General features: G+C 48.8%; 1 protein-coding gene across 1 annotated transcript in view; it reads left to right on the top strand.

The window, feature by feature from the left end:
- The first annotated feature begins 1,169 nt into the window (after positions 1–1,169).
- Ramp1 (receptor activity modifying protein 1) overlaps positions 1,170–21,756 on the top strand; it is a 45,544-nt gene continuing 24,957 nt past the window's right edge. Inside the window, exons 1-2 of the mRNA XM_034521078.2 lie at positions 1,170–1,327; positions 16,418–16,556. Coding sequence (XP_034376969.1) covers positions 1,276–1,327; positions 16,418–16,556 — 191 coding nt within the window. The 5' untranslated portion in view covers positions 1,170–1,275. The remainder of the gene's footprint in view (positions 1,328–16,417; positions 16,557–21,756) is intronic.

Raw genomic sequence — 21,756 nt, 5'->3', positions numbered from 1 at the left:
CTAGGGCCAGGTGTCAACCTTCCGGCCCCAGGTCAGCACCATCGCTGCAGCCCCGGCTACTCACAGGTTTCTGTGTGAACTGGGAGAAACTCATGGCAATTACTGGGGAACTTCATAGCCTAGATTCTGAGCTGCAGACATGAAGGGAAGGTCTAAACAAGGCAGGGTTCAGCTGTTTTCCAGCCATGACTTGCCCTTACTCCCATGTCTGTCAATGAAAGGAGGCTGCCTCCTGGTAGGTTTTTATAAGGTTCAAAATGAAGGGCTAGCCAAACCAAAAGAATGTGTTCCCCTTTTCATTTGGGGTCCCCAAGACATAGTTATACAGATCCTAAGTGCTTGGCCTGTGTTCAGGATGAATGAATACCAGGTTGCTCTTAAGGGTCCTGAGCATTCAGCCAGAAGGTGGCAGCAGCTTCTAGCCTTGTTCCCTTTGCTCTGAGGCAGGCTGCTCACCCAGCAGTAACGTAAACTGGCCCAGCCTGAGTGAAGCCTCTGCCTAGGGGACCAGTGATAGTCTGCACACTTACAGGATGCAGAGTGCAGACCTCCTCAGTTAGTCCGAGCTGCTGCATCCATGACTCTCCAGGTCAGGCCTACCTGTACTTTGGGCATCTGCCCAGGTTTCTCAGCTTGCCAGTGTTACCCGGCCTTTCTTGCTTATATTAACACACCCAAGGCTCCCTTACACTACTAGTCCTGTGTACAGTCATGGCCAGTAGCCAACCCCAACGGAACTCTCACCTTTTTACCTAGCAATTTCTTTTGTCCCAAAATTCGGTATTTATGGACTCTGCTGCCCTACCAAAATTCGGTATTTATGTGACCACCTGCTGGCACTTTTGTCCCTCCAAGGAGCCTTGTTGCCACTGGCCATCCTTCCTGAGGCTCCACTTCTTGTCCTACATTCGTTGGCAGGGCTGGTTTTGTCCCCACCACTCCAACACCCCACGGGAAAAGGAGATGGGACCACGGGGCTGTTTGCAGAGCTGACCACAGCATAGCTGCGGAACCCAGCAGGCAGAGCGAGGTGCTGGGTTTGGGGACCTGGAGACCCTCCAAGTCCATTGGGCCCTGCAGACATTCTAGGAGGCTCCCCTCTAGTCCCAGCTGCGCTCCAACCTCAGGTGCCGCCCGCCAGCTTCCGCCCTCGACAGCCGCGGGCGTGGGAGCCGCAGTGGGCCGGGCGCGGTCTCTCCCTAGCTCCCGCCCCCGGCGCGTCTCCAGCGGGCGCAGAGCTCGGCAAGGAGCTGGGACGGCGGGGCTCTGCTTGCCATGGCCCCGGGCCTGCGGGGCCTCCCGCGGCGCGGCCTCTGGCTGCTGCTGGGTGAGTAGCCGAGGGTTGCAGCGATGGTGGTGACCTGGGGCCGGGAGGGCAGCATCTGAACGCACCTTACTAAGGGTATGGGCTCGAGGCAGAACAGTAGAGTGGTGATAGAGGGGGGCTGCACCATCTTAACGCTGCCACGGAGACAAGGTGGCTCGGGCACATCACCCAGCTGGCCATCGGAAGGCATCAGCAACTTTTGATCATACAATGGGCAGCTTGCTTTCCGGGAGGGAGGGGGACGCGGGAGTCCCCTGCTCACACTTCAATTCTCCAAACTGATGCAAAGCTCCCGGAGCCAGAAGCAGCTTACAGATGTGCAATCTTCAACCAGGGCCACAGCTCAGGGATCTCAACACTAACTAGACAATTGACTGTCACTTACAGCAGTTGCTCGTCAAGACCATTTCCACAGTTCTGTTGTTGGCTTGTTAGCTTGGCATTTGTTGGTAATAAATATTAGAGGTGGCAGACTTGCTGGGGTTTTGGGTTTAGATTGATCGGAAACTGTAGCCCATGGGTAACCAACAAGAAACTGCCCATCTTAGTTCCCTTGTCTGTATTGTGCTCAAAATTCAATCAGGACTCTGGGCTGCCATACCTGTTGGACATAATTCAGGTACACAGCTACATTTTAATGAAAGCAAACAAAGAGTGCGTCCAGTGTCCCTGGAAAGGCCTGGGGCTCAATGGTTCTTGTGGTCTTTTCCCATACCCATGGTGTTGGTCAGAGCACAGGCTCTGGTGCTGGCAAAGGCTGGCCACTGGTGCTGTTTATAGCCAAGGAAGCAGCTTGGGGCAGTGTGGTCTATCCACGGTGACTGGGCAGGAACAGCACTGGAGCCCTTCCGTTTGCCGGGCAGATCTCTCCTGTTTGTAGTCCTTGCCAAGGAGTGCCACGTCTACATTAAAAAAAAAAAAAAAAAAAAGAAATCTGTAATAGAATCAGAAGATGAATCTTGCTCCTTACATGTGTTGGCTAAACTCGCATGAAAATCAAAACCTTATAATAATGTTGATGTCTCTGGCTATGTTCAGATCCTTTTGGCCTGATGTGGAATTTGAGCTTCAGTTTCCTAAGAGATGAACATTTCTGTGTTAGCAATGCAAGGAGCAATGCTAGAAGGTTCTTTACTAGTGCACCAGAGTCTGTACCCTGGAAAGCTTTTGTGAATAGAACACTATGTTTGACCACATGTAAGGACCGCCTGTGTTTACCAAGAAAAGGGTTCTGCTCGGTCCAATGTCCTGTGCTCTTGACGTAGCCCTGAGCAATCTGGCTGATGTTTTATGTCTTGGGAGAACAAACACAACTTTATGAGGTTATCGGTGAATTAATGACTTCGGAGCCCAGCTGTGATGTGCGGGATCACTGAGCTCACACTGTTCTTCACGAGCCCTGCAGTGGCCAGATCTCCTTAGTGATAGACTTTGATATCTTGCATGGCTACGTGAAAGAGTTTCTGGTTTTTCCTTAAAGTATGCTGATCTGCAGGACTAAGCTCTTGATCCGGGACAGTTTTATAAACAAGCTGGTTCTTTGCTTAGTCAACCTGCTGGCTTTATTAATAGTTATCAAAATCCCAGCAGATGCATCTTTTTCTTTTCGCTGACTTTTCTCTGTGTGCTGTTTATAAAGCATCTCCTGAGAGACCATGTGCATTTTTTAAAAAAAAAATTCATACATAATCATCAAAAGGCTCTGCTGCAGTCAGAAAAGATGAGTTGTGGATACAAGGCAGGCCAGCTTGGACAACTTTGGTGACGGCTTTGCAAGCTCCTGTTTTTGCAAATTTCACTTGGGCATGCCAGTGGATCCGCTCCTGGATCTTCTGTACTGGGGAATGCATGCTTTCCTTGTCTGTCATGCTGGGGACCTAGAACAGGGGATTGGCGACTCTGGATTATTTGTTGAACTATATATAAACTACAAGTGAAACGGACATCCGAGGAAGTCGGTGTGTGGCTGTGTTGCTGTTTTTATCTGGACGTGGTTCTTGTCGTGGAGTTCAGATCCAAGGACTCCAGCTTGCTAATTGAATCACTGTGTTTACTTGCTATCAGTGTGAGCTTGGAGACAGAGAGGGACTCTTTTGTGTTTGTCCTTCTTCCCTGCATGCACGCTGGGTCTGTCTTCAGATTGTCAGTCCAGCCCAGGGCTGCAGACCAATGTTTCCATCCATGCTGAGTTGCAGTAACATAGGGAAACATTTTAGATGTAATCCTTACTTGGGGTAAAAAACTCATTGGAAAAGTCTCCTGTGATTTCCCCACACATACCCCTGAATGAACCAGTTTGATAGTTTCTGTTCAAACCCAAACTGGCATCTGGTAGAGTATGTGACAGGGGCACCACATGTGGTATGAATCCTAGTGAAAGTGCTGAGCCAGGGAGTGGCTCCCTTTAGGCTCGCCCTGCCACACCCCTCCCTTGGGCCTGCAGCCCCTCCTTTCTAAGATTCCATGTGTCCTGCTAGGCTGTACCCACACTAGAGCTCTGGCCGAAGCCTGGCCCCTGGGATGCTTACAAGCTACACAGTCAGTTTTCTGCTGGAGCCCCGGAAAAGGTGGGTCAGTTTTCAGGGTGATCTGAGTGCCAGTTGCCAGTATCACAGGCTTCCCGTCCTGTGAAAGAGGGAAGAGAGAAACAGATGCGCTCCTCATAACTCTTGAGCCCCAGTTGGAATCCACCCCAGGAACTCATCAAGTTTGAGCCAAGTATCTAACCTTCAATGTGTCCCATATCTCAGAGGTCAAACAGTGTCATCACAAAAGATAGTGAGGAGCCTGGATGCTGTTAAACCTCTCCTTAGCTGTGCCGTACAGCACAGGACATGCCCTACTCCTGTGACAGAGTGATGTGTTCCAAAATGCCCATGGTGCCAAGGTGGAGAAATGCCCCATTTTAACCAGGCAGTTGCCCCTCTGCCCTCACTCCTATATCCACTACAACCAGCCAAATGGTCAAAGTGCTCTTAACCTGGGCATGGTGGCTCACATGTGTAATCCCAGCACCCAGGAGACTGAGACAGAAGGATTATACAGCTTGGACTACATAATACATAGGGAGACCTTGTCTCAAAAAAAAAATAATAATAAAAATGTTATCGACAACAATAATGGCAGAATTGGAGAGAGCGCTCAGTGGGTAAAGCCCAGCCACACCGGAAGACTGGGCTTGAATTCCCAGAATGCACGTGAAATCCAGACACAGAGCTCAAAGGTCTGTCACACCGGTGCTCCTAAGAGCAGATGCTAAGAGAGACAAAGGAGCCTGGGAGTTCTCAGGTGACTTTGTATGGTGGATGCAGCCGAAAAGCAGCAAAGAGACCCTGCCTCAATGCAGGAAGTTGGTAAGTGCCCCTGCCTGCGGTTGTCCTGTGATCTCACACACATGTGATCTCACACACATGTGATCTCACACGTGCATATGCACACCTGCCACTGCAACTAAAGTGCAGCTTGAAAGCATGTAGTCTAGCAATTATTCCCATGGACTTCTATTGCATTATGTAATCGAAGCCACTTTGAGATTATTGAGACAGTAAATGGCTGGATTTGTGGTTTGTATGTAAACACCACGCCGTTTTCCATGAGGAGCCTGTGCATCTGTGCAGCTGAGTGTCAGCAAGTTCCTAAAACCAGAATTTGTGGGTCTCAGGACAGTGTGTGTGTGTGTGTGTGTGTGTGTGTGTGTGTGTGTGTGTGTGTGTAAATGTAAAATGGGGGTGGGGGGAGACTGGGTGCAATGTGGGTAGCAGGCTATGAAGAGGAGCCCTGGTGACCACAGCTGGGATACTGAGAGAGCTCTGAAGAACTTGAGCACAGGAGGATTGTGTTGGCATAATTGTTTAGCTATTTTATTGGGTTCTTATATCTCTACCTCCCTCCCACACTAATCCCCTCCAACCCCCCAACATTCAGTAGGCGAGAAAGGTTAGAGGGAAAGGGGAGTGTACCTCTCTCTCTCTCTCTCTCTCTCTCTCTCTCTGTCTCTCTCTCTTTCTCTCAACTACTTCCTGCTGATTAGGGATGCCCTGTTTCTTGGGGCAAGTCCAATCTTCGAAGTCAGGGTATTTCCAACTTCTTGTCAAACCACAACAACAGCAAGCAAGAGCAGCAGCCTTCTCGGAGTGCCTCTAGCCCCTCTCAGGGCTCTGGCATTTATAAGTTCCCCCAACCCCCAATTAAACTGTCTGCAGCTGGCAAAAATCATGCCCTTCCTAGAGTACTAGACAATCATAGTTACCGGCTGTGGACAGCGGAGGCAGCTCTATATCCCATACCTGGGATTAAAACAAAAACATATTTGTATAATGGAACTAGGTTTTTTAAAAAACTGAAGTTCTCACTATGGGGTTGTGCAATGAACCTGGTCCTGGAAGCCATATTGACTGACGTGGGGTGAGAGCTTGTTGAGCGTCTGAAGCTATGCTTTAGAAAGCCAGATCCCATGACTTAGAGGACAGTGGGAGCTTGAAGGAATGTATGCTGACTGAGCCCTGCCTTAGAAAAACCCTGTGCTCGGAGCAGTGCGTACCTTTAATCCCAGCACTCAGGAGGCAGAAGCAGGCAGATCTCTGTGAGTTCAAGGCCAGCTTGGTCTACAGAGAGAGTTCCAGGACAGCCAAAGCTATACAGAAACACCCCGTCTTAAAAACCAAAATAAGCCCTGGGCTATCCCAGCCTGGGCTAGTGGCCTACAGGTGCTGGAGCTGGCCAGATTTAGGTGGTGAGCCCCAAGGTAAAGGTGCAGGACAGAAACCTTGGGTAAACTGGACTTTCAGACAACAATTTCAGTATAAGCATATGTCGTGCAATATTTGGGGACATCCTTATACTTTTAAGATTTTCTTAAATTTGAATTGAGTGGGGCATTCCTGTCATTTATTTGCTGAATAATTTCTCCACACAGCCTAAAGGGCGGGTGCCCTTAGACAGCAGGACAATTGCTGGTAGACAGGAATCTATGTCAATCAAGGGTTCACAAGAAAGAGGCATGGCCAGGAAGATACTTAGGGCAGTAGCCTTGTCCGGGTCAGTGTCAAAGCCTCAGGCAGAGGGGAGAGCTCCAGAGAGTGGTTGGACACAGACCCTGGCTTTTGTGCAAGCCTGGGGAAGGGGAGGCCAAGTCCACTGGGCCAAGTGTCAGGATAGCATGTGTTCCATCTGTAAAGCTGCAAGTCCATCGCATGTCTGGGAGTTCTGTGTAGGGCATGGTTCTTCTCCTTCCATATGTATGGGGACCTTCTTGGTCCAGTCTCGTGAGCTGGTGTTTTTATGTTTCAGGACCAGGATGGACATTGCCTGGTGTTCCTCATGCCTTTCCCTCTGAAGAGTCAGTGCTGGAGAGCACCTGATCAATTTTCTTTGAGTGCCTTATCCATTTGTGCGGGTGAGCATTGCTCAGTCCCCTGCTTGGCTGAGTTCTGTGAGGCTTCCTCTGTCTTGTGCCTACTGTTGATATCTTCAGATTTTTCTGTTTGTGGTTTTTAGTTCCTCTTTGACCCAGAAAGCATTTGGTAAATAGATTTCAAAACTCTCATTGGTCAGGCTTTGGAGATCTCAGACAATCACTACTGCTTTTTACTACACCATCTGCCACGGCCCCCCACTTAGAATGACCTTGAGGTGTCTCCTGAGCCCTCCACGTTGACTTTTGTGAATGGTCATGGCCCACTCAGTCCACAACACCGTCTTCTGTTGGTTCCAGCCATTTGACTAAAACTTCCAACCGCTGTTTTTTAAAAACCATTTTTCCAAATGCCTTCTATGTCGAAGAGGAAATAGGAAACCACAAACAGAAAAATTCTGAAGATACCAACATCAAGCACAAGACAGACAAAAACTTACAAAATTCAGCCAAGCAGGGGACTGACAGAGCACTCTCTCTCACACAAATGGATAAGGTGTTCCTTGTATTAGGTTAAAAAACTTAGTCCTCTGTGTCCTTGTTCACGTCACTTGTCCAGATCTGTGAGCTTTAGAAACCTCACACTTGGGAGCCATCCATTCTTCCCCTTCCGTAAGCCTTGTGTGCAGGAGACAGATAAGCCCTGCCAGTCACTGCTGCAGTCAACTCAGAGTACCACCTCCTCTTCCCACACGTTGCTTTTGACATTTTATTTTTAATTGTGCTTGTCTTAGTCACAGCTCTCTAGAGGAGAAGAACAGGTAGAATGAATACATACTGTGAAAGGGGACTTGCTAGATTGATGTGCTCCACGTGGGTTGGGTAGTGCAACAACTGACTGCATACCAAAGAGGCTGAGAACCTGATAGCTACTTAATTCACAAGGCCGGGTACCTCAACAGTCTCCCAGTCTGGTACTGAAGGCCTAGACAATCCCTGAAGCATCCCTGGTCTTCAGTCCACAGTAGAAAGCCAAAGAAACTGGAGGCTGATGTCCATGAATGATGGTGATCAGGGAGGAGGCAGCAGCAGCAGAATAGATGCGCATACCAGCAAGAAGGGAAGGCAGATGAGCAAAAAGTGGCTTTCCCTAGCATCTCTTTATATCTGGGCCACAGCTGGAAGACATTGTTCACTCTGAAGGGAGGCTTTTCTCTCCCCACTTATCCCTTGCCCCCCCTCCCCCCCACACACAGACCCTCCTAGAAGCATATCTCTTAGTTGATTTCACATCCAGTCAACTTATTAGCCAAGTTCCCTAACATACTTCTGGAGTTCACTTTCAAGTGTACAGTTAAATGTGCTTAAGGACATTCATGGAGTCCAGCTCAGAAACACCCAGAATGCCTAAAGCCCTGTTCTCATTAAACACTGACGCCCTCTTCCTTCATCTCCCAGCCACTAGCCGCCACTCTATGCTCTATCTAGGTCTTAGCCTCAGTGGTACCTTATGGAATAGAATCATGTGGAATTTACATTCAGCCTATGTTTTCAAGATTCATTCAAATTACAGTGTGAGTCAATCTTTCCTTCTTCTGGAAGGTCAAAGAGACCTCTCCACTGTATAGACATACCACGACCGGATTATTTCTCCAACCAGGGAGATGTGGTGCGTTGATATGCAAAAGCAAAAGCATTTCCTCCAATGTCTGAACAAGGGAAGGATGCTCACTCTTCTTTTTTCTGTATCTGTCTGTGTGTATATGTGAAGATGCATGTATCCAAAGCATGCATACACACACACAAGCATACAAGTTTTCTGGGTTGGCTGCTACAGCAGCCATCCTGAAGGAACCATCCATTACTCTGTGGGTGGAACCGCACTTTGTCAGGGACCACTTTGTGATTTATCACTTCTAAGTCTTAGATTGCTGGGACGTTCTGCTGATCATCTTTTGGATGTTCTGGAATCCCTTGGTGGTGGCTCTTTGAATCTTTTAAAAAAACATTTTTCACATTTTTAATTAAAATAGAATTACATCACTTTGCCCCTTCCCTTTCCTTTCGCGCCTCCCAGGTCTCCTCCCTCTAAGCCCTTCCATGTCCTCCTCATTTCAAATTGATACTTTTTTTAATTATTGTTATGTGCGTGCATGCGTGCGTGTGTGTGTGTGTGTGTGTGTGTGTGTAGTTTATGTACATGTGTGCACAATTATGTAAGTACAACCTACTGAGTTTGATTTTGCTGTTTATGTGTGTATATGGGTTTCTCAGAGGATCACTTTGTATTGGATAAGCAGGAAGGGGCTCATCCCTGGAAGAAGGTTAACCCTTCCTCTCCCGGCAGCACTGAGACCCAGGTAGCATCTGGTGTTTCCAAGGACTGGGAGGACATGCATTTGCTGGCCTGGGTCTGTGACCTTGGCTGGCTACTTCCTGTCATCTAGGCATGCTCCTCACCAGAATGAAGGTAGCCCAAAGTCACATCCCTTGATGCAGTTGTGAGGATTCTGCCCCCACGTAGGCCCACTGGGACCTGAGGCACTGTCAGCATTCTCTGAGCTTTTCTGGTTTTAAGACTGTGCTTGGGAGCCAGACACGGTGGCACATACTTTTAATCCCAGCACTCAGAAAGCAAGGGCAGATGAATCTCAGTGAGTTCGAGGCCAGCCTGCTCTACATAGTGAGTTCCAGGACAGCCAAGGCTATACAGAGAAATTCTGTCTTAGAAAAACAAACAAACATAAGAACCCCACTTAAGATTTTATTTTCTGTTTCCCACTGTTTACTACTTGTAGAAGACATCCTGTTTGTCTGTCCTTCCTTCTTTTCTTCCTTTTGAGTTTTGGGGGTTTTGTTTGTTTGGTTGTTTGGTTTGGCACTTTTTGTTTTGTTTTGGAGTTTTTGTTTGTTTGTTTTTTAATTTTTTTGACACTGTTTAGGATTTTTTTTTTTCTTCCTTTCTTTGCTTTTTGATTTTGATGGTTTTGGTTGTTGCTTTGGTTTGGTTTTGGTTGGTTGGTTTTGGTTTTTACATTTCCTCCTTTCTTTTTTGTTTTCCTTCTTTCTTTTTTTCTTTTTCTTTCCTTTTTTTTTCTTTTTGACACAGGGATAGAATTTTGATTGTTGGTATCAATGGAGGCTACTGAGTTGTGTGTTGCCTTTGCTTCCCGGTGCTTTGCTGAAAGTATGGGTAAGATCTAGGAGTTTTCTGAGGGGTCCTCACGGTCTTTAAGTATAGGTTTGTGTCAGCTGCAAATAGGGATACTTAGACTTCTCCTTTTCTGTTTGTATCTTTGTGTCTTTCTCTGAGTTTAAGCACTGTAGAACGGGAGCAGCAGGAGGCCCCTCGGAGGCATTTGTGTTGTGCCTCAGATGCAGTGTTTGATCTCTGGAGCCCACAAGATGTCTGGAAAGAAATGATCCTAAGTGTTCTTCTCTGACCTCCACACACAGCCATTTCATACATGAATATATATCCGTGTGTGTGTGCCTGTGTGTATGTACACATGTGCATGCTTGTGTATATGTGTGTGCTTGTATGTGTGCTCATGTGTGCATGCATATGTGCATATGTGTGTAAGCATGTAAATTCATATGTGTGTGCATGTACACGTGTGTATGCTTGTGTGTGTGTATGCATGCTTTGGATACATGCATCTTCGCATGTCATGTGTATATACACACAGACAGATACAGAAAAAAGAAGAGTGAGCATCCTTCCCTTGTTCAGACATTGGAGGAAATGCTTTCGCTTTCCCTGTCTATAGTTTACTGTCGACTGCCTTTATCTCGTTACAATCTACTGTCTCTGTTCTTTAGTTCCCTCATGAAGCAACACTGAACTTTCTCAAAGGCCTTTTCCGCATCTTCAGAGGTGATCAAGTGATTTCTGTCCTACGATGTGCTTCTTTCTTTCCTTCTTTCTTTCTAAGATTTACATATATATATATATGTAAATATATATGTGTGTGTGCTTGTATGTGTGCTCATGTGTGCATGCATATGTGCATATGTGTGACAGTATATATATATATACTGTCACTGTCTTCAGACACACCAGAAGCGGGCATCAGATCCCATTACAGATGGTTGTGAGCCACCATGTGGTTGCTGGGAATTGAACTTGCTGAGCTCTCTCTCTCTCTCTCTCTCTCTCTCTCTCTTTCTCTCTCTCTCTCTCTGGCAACCCTATAGAGTGCTTCTATGTTGTGATACATTCATTGGTTTCTGTATGCCGAAGCAACCTTGCAGCCCCTGGTCACCTTGGTCATGACCCACAATCCTCTTGGTGTCCTTGAATTCTATATATAGGTAAGTGCTTGAGCATTTTCATGTCTATGCTCACCAGGGAAACTGGACTATAGTTTCATTTTTTATTTTGAGCAGGCCTTTCTATGTAGCCTTGTTGGTCTGGAACTCATAGAAATCCACCTGCCTCTGCCTCCCCAAGTAATCAGACCAGAGGCTGAGCAATCAGTGGGTCTCCAGGATAGGTATGTAAAAGTGTGTTTGTTCTTCAGTTCAAATAATTGAGTGGTTTCCGTGATTGATTTTGTTACTCATTTCTAGTTTTGTTTCACTGTGATCCGATAAGACACTAGAAAATGCTCGATTCTTTTACCTTTGTTAAGACGTGCTTTGTGTCCTAGAAGGTGGTCTAATCTTGAGACAGACCCTTGGGCTGCCAAGGTGAACATTTTACATCCTCTACTCAGTAAAAGGTTCCAGACAGACCTCTTCAAAAAAAAAAAAAAAAAGAAAGAAAGAAAGAAAGAAAGAAAGAAAGAAAGAAAGAAAAACCTGAAGTGCCAACATTAGTGTCAAACAGTGAAAACCCTTTGTTCTCCTGGGACCGTGTAGGATGAGCTAACAGGGATGTCAGAGCCACCCACACAGACGGAAGATGCCCTAAAGACCTGGTGTTGGGGAGAGATGGTGCAGAGGATTGCTCTCAGCCTGCCCTCATGCTCTCAGGATGACCTTGTTCTCTTCACCTCCTTGGTGGAAACCATCTGTCACTGAGAGCAAATGCTGTTCCCAGGTGCCTGGTTACTGCTGGGCATCACTGTAATATGGCAGGGACTGTCATCTGCTAGGATTGTCCTGGAGTCTCAAAGCCTCTGAGGACAGAGGTTCCCCTAACCCTGGGACGGGAGTGGGGGTGGGGGGTGGGGAGGGTAATTACTGCTAGCTGAGAAGTCCTGAGCCCACATCTCCAGATTTCCTAAGGCAAGCACGCTTCAAGATGGGGGCCGGCACCACTACTCCCACGTTGTCCACCCATGATGGCTTCTCTCTCTGTGCGATGCTATTTGTGCTCAGTTGGGTCATTTTCCAGTAGTAGAGAGAAGGAGCTGAGGAGAGATGCTGAATTCTTAAGTTATGCGCAGCCCAGGGGCACGCCTGTCCTGACAGGCAGCTGAGAGAGCAGCATTGCCTCTGTCTGGGTTCCAGAAGGCAGCGGTCCCCAGTGGTCACATTTACCAGCACACAGAATAGGCCTTAACTCTAAACGGTAAGCTTAAAGTCTGGGGCAGTTTTACCGTTTGCTGTTGCTTTGTTCTTTATGAGAGATTAGGGCATTCTGATTACAAAATGAAGCTACTCTCTGCCTGCAGAGCTGCCCATGGCCCCAGTCCAGATGTGGGCTCTGTGCTCTCCAAGGCAGGAAAGGATGAGTCTATGAGTCTAGCAGAAGGATGGGGGGGGGGATAAGCAGAGCAGGTCCCCCCGCTTGGGAGGTGAAGGGGCAATCGGAAAAAATGGGAGGTACAAGGGCCAGGTCAGGTAGGGTCAGCTCTGCAGCGAGACCAGGGAGGCCCTAAAACTAGCCAGGAGACCTTTGTCTTGAAGGCAGAGCGCTGGGGGGCAGGGGAGGGGGAATCATTTCCATGGGAGGTGGAGGTGGGGATATGGTTGGTCCTTCTGGGCCCCCAGCCTCTTAGCACCCTTTTCTGTTGGGAACCATCTCTCCACAGAGGCAGTACAACCTCTCCTGTGTCATGGCTTTACAGGACAGGTGTGTGTCTCCTGATCCCCCTCCCTGGCCCCTTCACAGGGGACTTGGTGACACCAGGTCTCTTTAGCTGATCCCCTTGGTGCCGACTTCAGCACACACTGGCTTCTAATGCATGGCGTCCAGAACCTTCCCTGAGGCATCCCCTCCTCTGCCCTAAAACTGACTCTTCCAGAACAGGAAGGAAGGTCACGTCACTCTTGATCTTCTCCATTGCCTGGTCAGTCCCTTGCACTGGCAATGGCCCCAGGTACCCTGGCTTCCTAGCGGTGTTTCCTGGCAGTGGGTATCTCAGGCATTTGATGAAAATTTATGTGCTGCCCTGCTGGGTGCTGGGGATGACTGCCGCTGTGTGAGTCAGAAAGGAGTGGGAGGTGAAAGCAGGGCAAAAGTGGTTAGAGAGACAGAGAGAGAGAGAGAGAGAGAGAGAGAGAGAGAGAGAGAGAGAGACTTTGCTCCCTCACCCTGAGCACCCCGGATGTGCCTGTGGCTGTGGAGGATGTGCTGGCTTCCTGTAGCTTTGGGCAGCTGGAGGAGGACAGCTTGGGGCATGAAGTTCATGAGAGAAGAGGTCATGTGAGGTGCAAAGCAGGTCTGGGTGCCAGGAGCCATAAAGTATAGGAGATAAATGGAGAGAGGACCCTTGACACTCACACGAGGTCTCATCCCAGCTTCGGAGCTTGCTGTATGCTTGAGGCTTCTTGTCTATCACAGGAAGGCTCCCACAGGGGATCCCGGTGGGACAGGGGTGGTAAGTTGCACCTTCCCCAGTCTCCACTGCTGCTGACATGATCATCAAGTCTGCACAGTTGTCTCCGCGGTCCCCAGGTGAAGTCCCTGGACTCAAGTGGCCTGAGCATCCATATACTGGGCGCTCTGTGAGGTCAAGTGGAGTTCAAGTACAGAGACTTGCTGGGGAGCAGGGGTGGCGCCTTGCTGGCTTCTGCATTTCCTAGAGTTCTGGGTTGGACCCAGAAAACTTCCAGCAGCCCTTCGGTGGCCCCTCAGGAGCGGAGGTCTCTCACTGACAGCTGTGGAGTGCCTCCCATGAGCGATTCCCATCTGCCAGCCTACCCCTTGGACAGGTCTCCACCCATGGCTACTCATAAGCTTTTCCTCAAAGTCCCCTGGTCTCAGCTTTGTTCTCAGGACTCTGGTGTGTACCAGCACCTAGCTCCCTTTCTCACCAGCCCCAGCTCAGAGTTGTGGCCATCTCTGTGCCAAGCCTACCATTCAGACACAACCTCCTTCAACCTCTTCCTGAGTAGCTGACCTCCCAGGGTATCCTGCCTTACCCAGTCTAGACCTATTGGTTTGTGATGCCTGTGGGAAGTCTCAGGCCAGCAGCAAGCACTAGCCTGGTGGCATGTCCACCTGCAGTGAGAGAAAGCCCAGGTTTGCAGAGCTCTGTCACTAGGCCTCACATGGCTCCACATGCTGCTGGGGACAGGGCTCTGGTGTGCTGTTTGGCTTTTTATTTTTAATTAAACAGAGGGCTTCAGTTCCATTGCTTTGGCCTCATTGTCAAGATACATGATCTAAAGTCTGTTCTTACCATACAAGGATGGTCCCCATGGCTAGCTTACTTCCCAGAGAATCCACCATGTGCCACTTTGGTGAATTTTTGCTCTGTGTCACACTGCCCCGGCTTCAGAAACACTGGCTGTAACCATGCTGGGCACCCTGTCCAGAGTCAGGTAGCTCTTTTCCCTAGACCATGATGGGACAAGCACATGAATGTAGAGATCGCTTTCTAGGGGACGCTCCAGTTTCTGCTGCATAGCTGGACTCCAGCCCCCATGGATAGCTCCTGTTCCCTGGGGTCCATCTGTCCTTGTCCGGCAGCTGATGTCTCTGTCCCTATGATCAGGACTTTTTCTTCTCCCATTCTTCTCCCAACTTGAAACCTCTGGCTCTCTATGAGCTACTCAGTGCTTCTGCTGCGTCCATGGCCTCAGTATCAGGGTCTGGGCTGGCAGATGCCAGATCTGCATCCTTCCAGTGGTCCACCCAGTACTGCCCCCCTCCTGGCTGTGGATGGTACCCTCCTGTCCCTTTGTTCCCCACCTTCTCTGTGCTCCTCAGCTCTTCCTTACCTGCCCCACCATGACAACCTCAAAGGACAGGCCTCGCCCTTTGACTTCACTCCAAGCTTCTCTGGGGTCTCATCTCAAGCCAGGCAGCACCAGAGCCACATACTGGGCTGTGAGAGCCAGGACCAAATCAGCTCTGGTCTGCACCACCTTTGATGCTGAGACTTCAACTATTTTCTGATGTGAGACTTTGGTTTTCTCATCAGTAAATAGGTAGTCATGATAGGACCACCCTTCATCAGAATGTGGGGGAGCCAACAGTTCAGAAGAGCCCAGCTCTGGCTCCCCTGTGCTGTCTGGAGCCTACAGGCCGCATCTCTAACCTCTCCGGGCCTTGGTCCTGAGCCTGGGACCTGGGCTCAGTCCTTGGGTCACTCTGTCCATTGCTGCAGTGGGCTCCCTGATCCCCAGAGCAGTGAGGAACAATTTGATATTCTCCTGAGACAGGATGTTAAACAAAACCAGGCTTTCCCCCATTCTACATCTCTCTTCTAAGGACCAGCAAGGATCCCATGGTGCCCTGTACAGTACTGGGTCCCTGTACTGAGCCTCTTCTAGAAATAAGGACTCGGCTGATGAATGGAACTGGACCACATCAGGAGAAGATGCCCAGCGTGGTCTGGGAGAGGGAGGGATAGGGGGCTAAGGAACCAGACTCTGAGCAAAGGATGTGATGACTGTACTTCCCCTCACAGAGATGAGGATAAACTTTCTACCCAAAGAAACCATGCAGATTTGAAAACAGGAACCAGAGAAAGAACCCTTCTCCATCAGCCCACATCAACCACAGCGAGTATTCAGCTCCTGGGGAAATAGATCACCTTCAAGTTCGTGCAATGTGGAGTTTTGGGGATTATTTTTGATCTCATATTTTCATCAGACAAAAGAGGAAAGACACAGTTCATATTACAATTTGCCAGCTTGGTTTAGGGTTGCTAAATACCCAGGCACAGGTAATATGCCCAGGGCTGGGTAGTGTGGTACACCTCCAGGTGCTAAATTAACAAAATGGACCGGGACCCTCTCCTGCAGTCCACCCTGGAGCTGCAGTGGTTTCCCCCTCCCCATCATGTTTAGATCACTACCTGGCTCAGGTCAGCCCTTGTTTGGTAGTTGGCAGGCCTAGGCTCATTCCTAGCCAGCTGTGCCTGCTGCCTTTCCAAAGCACAGTGGTACATAGTTTTGGTTATCAACCTGACACAACATAGAATTGCCTGAGCAGGAAATCTCTTCTACATTGGGTTGGCCTGAGGGCATGTCTGTGAGTGGTTGTCTTAACTCCACCGTGGGCAGCACCATTCCCTAGGCAGAGGTTCCTCAACTTTGTCAGAATGGAGAAACTGAGTAGAACACAAGCAAATGAACATGTATGCATTCACCTTTCCCTGCTCTTGTCTGTAGATATGATGTGACCACAAATGTTAAGTTCCTTCCTCCCTGAGTTGCTTTTATCACAACAAAATGAAACTCAGACAGGTGCTATCTCCTGATCACACAGACACACATTTCTGCTGTGTCTGTGTGATGGGCTGGGCTGGCAATAGGTGGGGGAGCAAGGTGAGAGGCCACCAGAGGCAATGAGAGCGAGAGCCAGTAGGCAACAGCCCCTGTCTGGTTTTTTACAGCTCCTCATCTCTTCATGGTCACTGCCTGCCGGGACCCTGACTATGGTACTATCATCCAGGAGCTGTGCCTCAGCCGCTTCAAGGAGGACATGGAGACCATCGGAAAGACTCTATGGTGTGACTGGGGAAAGACCATAGGGTGAGTCCTGTTAGGAGAGGAGGAGGCTGGGAGACACGCCCTCTCCTTTATCCTGGGGCATCAGGCCACTGGGGCTGGGGAAAAGCCAGAGTCTAAAGGGAAAGGATGGAGGGGAAAGGGAGCCCCAGTCATTGGCAGATGTTCATCAGCATGTGGGTGGGAGGAGCTGTGTCCTCAATGGCTGTCTAGGTAGCCATGGGTGCCAGAGGAGCAAGAGATGAAGGGTTCAGATGACATACCCATATAGCAACCACGTGCAGGCACATGGGGACTGTTGAGCCCCATCCAGTGCCGGAATCCTGAGTGACTGTCTTGTAACAGAAGCCAGGCCTTCAGGGATCTCCCTGATGGCTCCTTCCATCCTGCTGTCAAGCCAGAGTTGTCCTCCTCATCTCTCTGCCCAGTCCACCCTGCTTAGGCTTCAGAACTGCAGGGGCAGGCTGTCACTGAAGGGGTGGCCCACAGCCCCACCAAGGGTGGCACCCACTGGATTTTTCTCCCATGAGACCTGGTCTTTCAACCCAAAGGCCCTTCCTTCTTCCTACCACAGTGTTTTCTCACTGTCTCGCAGGCCCCAAGGACCCCACAACAGGTTTGGAGGTTCTCCCTGGTAGAGTCCTTCCACGGGCAGGAACAAGGATCAAAGCTTGGCCTGTCAAAGACAAATTTTCTAGGCTTCATTTCTACTACATTGTGAGGGGTTGGGAGCATCATGGAGCTGCAGTGCATTGGGTGGGTGAGCATAGGTGTGTGTGCACCTGTGTGTGTGTGTGTGCACATGTGTATATATGAATATGTGTGCATGAATGTGTGTGCATGAATGTGTGTGCATGTGTGTATATGTGTGTATGTGTGCATGTTGTGTATGTGTGCATGTGTGTATGAGTGTGTGTGTGCATGTGTGTGTATAAATATGTGTGCATGCGTGTGTTTGTATGCATATGTGTATATGAATGTGTGTGCATGTGCGTATGTGTGCATGTGTGTGTATGTGTGCATGTGTGCATGTGTGTATGAGTGTGTGTGTGTGTGTGTGTGTGTGTATGTGTGCATGTGTATATGAGTGTGTGTGTGTGTGTGTGTGCTGCCAACAGAATCCCGGTCTAGAAGCTCAGCTCTCAGACAAAAAGCGTTCAAGAGAAGGGCATTAGAGATGAAGAGGGCCTTTGACTCACAGCCATAGAACAGAAAAAAAAGAGTCAGCTTCTTCAGCCCAGGGAGTCAGGGAAGGAATGTCAACAAAGAGAGAGACTGATATGATAAGGGGTGGGGATGCTCACGTCTTTTCTGGGAACCAGCAAGCTGTTCTAGAAACTCAGATAACCCTGCCTCCTCCTCCTCTTCCTCTTCTTCCTCCTCCTCCTCTTTTTCCTCCTCTTCATTCTCCTCTTCCTCTTCTCCCCCCTCCTCCTCCTTCTCTTCTTTCCCCTCTGCCTCTTCTTTCCTAGTTTCTAGTCAGGGTAGCTGGGTAGGCATCTTTACCCTCAAATGGACAGTCAACAACCAGGCAAACGACAGTTAAGTTCACGCTGTACTATGGCCTGGACAAAATGCTTTTCAAATGATCTGCAAACCATCTATGTGTAGAGCTAATAGGAATTCAACCCAAAGTTGAGACAGCAAAGGAGACAGATGCAATATGAAGGCAGAGATGCTAAGCCTCCTTCCCAGACATCTGCAGGTCATGAAGTCAGTGTTGTCATCAGAAGCCCCTCACGTCTCTGGAAAGCCACCTAGGTGGCAGTTACTACCACACAGCAGAGCGGTCATCTTCAGTTGAGCTCAGGGGAATCGTGTGGTCTCCAAACTGTACAATCTAGCCAGCTACAAGCCAGTGAAGCTCAGAGGTCTGTCTACACTTTTCTCTGGTAGCACAAGGAAGGGATTCATGGTGAATGGACCATGACCCAGCTATGACAGTCTGCCTGGTGTCTCAGTGGATTTTGAGGGTGACTGAGGGCATTTCACAGAACACGGTTTTCCTTCATTACCATGCACAGCACATAGTAGGTGTGCAGACTTGATGCCCTGTGCACTTTCTTCTAGTGCCAGAGAGAAAACAAAGGGAGTCCTGGGGACCCATGGTAGAGAAGAAAAAGAAGACAGGAAGAAGGTTCCCTTGGGAGGATCTCCACAGGACAAAGGGAGGCCAGTACCATTCACAAAGAGTGTGCTTGGTGGTGTTCCAAGGCACAGGTCTTGCCTGGGCTCCTGCTGAAGGCCAGGCATGTCCTGTGGAATGATAAAGCTCTCATGTGAACTCCACAACCTCCCTGGTAGAAGGAGGCTGGAGATCACGGGATGAGAAGCACTGGTTCATGGGGGTGGGATCCATTTTCCCTCATGAGTTTGGGTTCAGACTTATCTCACCCTCTGGCCCTCCTTGCCCCTTCCCTCTTACTAAGTGAGATCAGTGACCTTCACCTTCCCTGCCCTCTGGGGACAGAGCCTTTGCCTTCTTCTCTGTGAGATCCTTTGCTGCAGCAGAGTCTATGGTCCACACACACTTGTTGAAGACAGTCTCTAAAATGAAAATCTTATTTATTTATTTATTTATTTATTTATTTATTTATTTATTTTTGTTGTGATAAAATAACCTGAGAAAAAGCAACTTAGGGGAGAAAGGGGCTTATTTGGCTTACAGTTGCAGGTTATAAGGATCACTTATAAGATAAGAATGTCACATTTTAGCCACGTCACATCCACAGTCAGAGCAGAGAGAAATGGATACATGCAAGCACACTGGCTTGCCTGTGCTCAACTCAATTTTCTCCGCTCTTATACAATTCTGGACCTCCTGCCTAGGGAATGATGCCACCCACAGTGGGAGAGGTCTTCCTACATCAACTAACAACCCATATAATTCCCCCCATCCAACCTGATCTGGACAAGGCCTCAGTTACGACTCTGGTGATTCTAGGTTGTGTCAAGTTGACAGTTAAAACCAATCATCGCAGCACCAAATGCCTGCACCCCACCCTCAGACAAACCACACAGGGTATAGTGGGGGCCAGTCGGGGTTCTTATCCAACCATTTCTTACTTTGCCCTACTGGGCTGCTTGGAGACATCTGGCCTCCTCTGCTAAGCTGAGGAATGAATCAGAAGTTGGAAAAGGAGAAGGGACAGGTTGTTAAACTCAGAACAGCCTGTTCTAGGGGCTAATTGGCTTTCAGCCTCAGCTGAGCAGTTTGTATTTAAATGAAAGTTGCATTTATTATGATCCAGGGAAGACACAGTAGGGCCCTGAGGGAAAGCATTCACTGCCTGCGCTGCATAGCTTTGCGATTGCTCGACTGTGCAGACTGACAGCAAGGTGAAGCCTGGCAGGATGACAGACATGGACAGGGTGGCACAAGGATGCTCTGAAGAAGCAAGGACCATGGGACCATGGGCTATAGATGTGAAAAGAGTAACAGTTAGCACCAGGCCAAGGAGATGTGACCACAGTCAGAGCCTCAGGGTTGTACAGCAGGAAGGGTCCACATCACAGCAGCACCTCAACAGGTCATCTCCAGCCTGCAAGCTCCAGCTCTATGGTCCACACAGCAAAGGCCCTAGTCATGTTCCTGCCTTCATCTTTGGATCCTGTGAGCCTGTTGCATTCCATGGTGAAAAGGAGTTAAATTGCAAGTGGAACTGAAGACACCAGACACTGGAAGTGAAGACACTCGATTAGATGGAACCAGTATAACCACACAGGGTTAAAAAGAAAAAAACATGGGTAGCCCCTCTTAGTAGAGACTTTAAGAACTGGCTTATGAATCTGGAGAGTTGGCTAAGTGGGTAACAGCACATGCTGGGCAACACACACACACACACACACACACACGGCTATACACACCTGTAATCACAGTGCTGAAAGGAACAGAGACAGGGGACTTGCTGGGGCTTGCTGGCTACTGGCTTAGCTGTTGGAAAAAACAGGCTCAATGAAAGACCCTGTCTCAAAAGGACAGAGGGGAAGCAATAGAGAAAGACACTTGGCAGTCCGTTCAAGCCTCTGTGTGTGGGCAAGCATACAGGTTCATGCATATACAGACACATAGACGCCACCAGAACAAAAATAAGTTCTTTAAAAAAAGAAGGAATCAGAGGGCTTGAGATGGCTTAGTGGTTAAGAGCACTTGTCCTTCTAGAGGGTTCAGATGCACAACATCCACTCACAACTGCCTGTAATTCCAGCCTCAGGGGATCTGACACCTTTTGCTGGCCTCCTCAGAGACCCATACACATGTGACACGTGCACACATGAAAGAATTGGCCTTTACAGTTGGAGAATTTGGCAGACTCCCCGGGGCAGGCAGCAGACTGAGAATCTAATCAATAGGGCTTGCATATCTGTGGATTCATAAGTCTCAGGATTGAATCTCTTCCCATGGACCAGGTAAGGCCCATTCACCTCCTCAGGATTACTCTCTTGATTGTGTATGTTACTCACTCTCCCCAAATTCCCCCAGTGGCATCCAGACTAGTGTTTGATTTACTAAATGGGTCTCGGGCCTGGCCATGTGGATACACTAGGTGAAGTTATATCTCCCTCCCCCCTGCCTTCCACCCTTTCCTAGTTCTCTATTCCCACTCATTTCCTGTGGTGAATGTCTCATTGCCCAGCAACGAGCATTTTTTTTTTTAAAAACTGAGTCAGATGTGTCACTCTTCCTCATGTCTGAGTTCAAATCAAGGCTTGAAAGCCCTTTCTTACACTGGCCTTTCTTTGAGCGTCTATAATTCTGCTGGCTGCAGCTACATCCACGCCAAGCTGGAGTTCATCCCTACAGATGAGAGGAAGGAATCAAATTGTGTCTTTTCCCTGATTGTTTGGGATGGCTTGAGAGGCGTCCTTTAAAGGACACAGAGACTGGACTAGGAGAACTGGGATGATTTCAAACCAGCCAGATCTCTGAGTGTACCTGATAGTCTGCAGCCATGACAAAACAGGCAGAGGAAGACCCTGCCTGGAGGGAGGGGCCACTGGAGTATTTTCAAAGTACTCTATGTATAGGGTGTACCTGTTTCTGGAAGGCCCTGGGCTCTATCACAAGCAAAACACACACACACACACACACACACACACACACACACACACACATACACACGTGCACACATGAGTACATATACATCATTGGGGGGACCCAACTATGTGTGTCTCAGAAACAAGAAATTGCTGAGTGGCAGTACAGAGAAACCAATAGCATTTG

Source organism: Arvicanthis niloticus, chromosome 17 (assembly GCF_011762505.2).
Source record: "Arvicanthis niloticus isolate mArvNil1 chromosome 17, mArvNil1.pat.X, whole genome shotgun sequence".
Classification (NCBI taxonomy): domain Eukaryota; kingdom Metazoa; phylum Chordata; class Mammalia; order Rodentia; family Muridae; genus Arvicanthis; species Arvicanthis niloticus.
This window is presented reverse-complemented; position numbering and strand designations above follow the sequence as displayed.